Source organism: Montipora foliosa, chromosome 13 (genome assembly GCF_036669935.1).
Source record: "Montipora foliosa isolate CH-2021 chromosome 13, ASM3666993v2, whole genome shotgun sequence".
Classification (NCBI taxonomy): domain Eukaryota; kingdom Metazoa; phylum Cnidaria; class Anthozoa; order Scleractinia; family Acroporidae; genus Montipora; species Montipora foliosa.
This window is the reverse complement of record NC_090881.1, coordinates 3,100,874-3,103,420: the sequence shown is the minus strand read 5'-3', so window position 1 is coordinate 3,103,420 and position 2,547 is coordinate 3,100,874. Positions and strand designations below refer to the sequence as shown.

The window sequence follows — 2,547 nt, the reverse complement described above, 5'->3', positions numbered from 1 at the left end:
ATTTTACGGTAAACTTCTTTCTTAAATATTTAAAAAAATAATACAAACTAGGTTACACTGGTGGTTTAAAAGATAATAAATTACAAGAAAAAATGTTCCCAACGTTTCGGTCGCAATCACGGACCTTCTTCAGGGGAAGTGAAAGAAAAACCACACAAAAGCACAGATATAAACAAGACGCTGATTTTAAAATTCAAGATAAGTGTCATTTTTTCTTGTTTGCGAGGGTCAAGTGTAAATACTCCTTGGAGAGTAACGCCCCGTCATCTCGGTTGAGCGGATCTTTCGCGCAATTAATCTCCCAAGCTTCCAAAATCTTCCTTTGGTGCCAATTACTATTAGTCCTGAGAATTGTGGCCTCATCCCATGCGATATCGGGATTAGTATTTGTCACGTGGTCTGCAAGTGCTGATTTTTTGTATTGTCTCCGTGCGACAGCCTTCTGGTCCTCGCCTTTTCTTGTTGAGAATTTTCTTTGCGTTTCGCCGACGTAGCTCTTGCTACAATCAGCGCAAGGAATGTTATAAACAGGGCCACGAGTTTCTTCTTTGTCTATTTGCTCTTTCGGTTTGGGAAACATCTGGCTTATTGTTTGATAGGGTTTGAATGCCACTTTGATGCCGTGGTTTTCCAAAACTCTCTTTATTGGCTCAGAGGTCCCGCTAACGTATGGAATTGTGCTATAGCCCCGCCCGGATTCTGCAGCGTTGATTGTGTCCTTCGACGGTGGTTTAGGCTTGCTGGCATCCAAAATAAACCGCTTGGGGTATCCATTGGACTGTAATGTCGATATTACTTGTTGCTTTTCCTTACTTCGATCAGATTTTGTTGTGGGGATTCTTTCAGCCCGATCCATCAATGATTTAACCACAGCTCGCTTGTGCATACTAGGATGGTGCGATGAAAAAGACAGATAGCGATCAGTGTGAGTAGGTTTCCGGTAAACAGTGGTAGTTAATCTTCCGTCTTCCTGGTGGTGAACCATAGTGTCAAGGAAGGCAATTTTTCCCTCGCTTTCGCGTTCAACCGTGAATTTAATGCAGGGTTCAATTGAATTCAGGTGTTCGAGAAAAGTCTGAGTACTATCAAATTTCGTGGTTGTACTCACGTCGTCCACAAATCTTTTCCAAAACAGAGGTTGTTTGGTGACAGTAGTTAGTGCTCTTTCTTCAAGGTCTTCCATGACCATATTTGCCATTACGGCGGAAACGGGTGAACCCACAGCTGTCCCATGGATCTGCCGATAATGTTCGTGGCCGTATTGAAAGTTGGTGGTTGACAAGCAGAAATCAAGTAATTTAATAACGTGAGTAACCGATAGGGCCGTCCTTTCTGGTAGATTTTCGTCATTAATCAGGCGGTTGTAAGCAACATTAACAGCTACATCTACCGGAATTGACGTAAACAAAGAGACGATGTCGAAGGAGACAAGCTCGTCGTCACCCTGAAGATTGATGTCAGCAATGCTTCCACAGAACTCAGTGCTATTCTTGACGGTATAGGCGGAGTTGCCAGTCAGGGGTTTTAAGATCTTAGCCACATACTTGGAAAGATTATACGTCAGGGACGAAATAAATGAGACGATGGGTCGTAATGGGTTTCCGTTCTTGTGGATTTTGGGCAAACCATAAAATCGAGGGGGTAGGCCATCCGAGCTGTGAAGGTGTCTGTACAGTTTTTCCCCGATCGTCCCTTCCCGTTTCATTTTCAGCAACATGCCGTTCATGTCTCTTTCCGTCTTTTTGGTTGGATCTTTCTTTAAGACTTTGTAGGTCGATTCATCACCGCGAAGTTCTTTTACTTTATCATCATAATCTTTGCGGTCCATGACAACTGTACAGTTCCCTTTGTCCGCCGATATGATGAGTCTTGATTTGTCCTTTCGGAGGTCTTGTGAGGCTTTCATTTCCTTCGGCGGAATATTGGATGGCGGTGGGCGGGCTCTGCTGAGGACTTCTGAAACTTGTGCTCTTACCGTAAGTTTTTTCTCAGCCGAGAGCTCAGATATGCTGCTTTCCACGGCAGCCACAATTTCTGCAACGGGAATTTTCTTTTGCGCAATAGCAAAATTCATTCCCTTTTGCAATGCAGATTCTTCAGTATCCGTGAGTGGTTTACTCGAGATGTTTAAAACCCATTTTTTGCAGTCGATGGTGTTTCTGGTGGACGGTCGATTTGATTTTTCCTCCAGTGCTGCCAATTTCTTCGCGTGTGCCGTCTTCATTCTCAAATGTTCTTTTCGTTGTAAACCACTGAACAATGCTTCGGTCCGCTTGAGATCGTCAGGTTCCACAAGTTCCATGTTAGCACGCAGGAATTCCGTTTGCTTGTCTTTCTCGTAGTTGAGCTTGCGAATTTGTTTGTGCGAGTGTCAATTCTCAGCTTTAAAAATTGTAAGCTGGTGTTCTTTGCTAGTTTGTAGCCTTCGAGACATTGAACTGGAGGTCTGATCTTCAAGCTGGGCGGCAGCAGCTGGCGGTCTTTGCAACGATGGCTGAAGAGGAGAAGACACTTCTTTCGAGTGATCTTCAGCATAATCTTGTTCAA

At 43.9% G+C, this 2,547-nt stretch overlaps 1 protein-coding gene across 1 annotated transcript; it reads right to left on the bottom strand.

Annotated features, from left to right (window-relative positions):
- Nucleotides 1–205: 205 nt before the first annotated feature.
- Nucleotides 206–2,302, bottom strand: LOC137981535 (uncharacterized). The gene has a single exon (XM_068828634.1). The coding sequence runs from the start codon at nucleotides 2,300–2,302 to the stop codon at nucleotides 206–208; it is 2,097 nt and encodes a 698-aa protein (XP_068684735.1).
- Nucleotides 2,303–2,547: the final 245 nt, after the last annotated feature.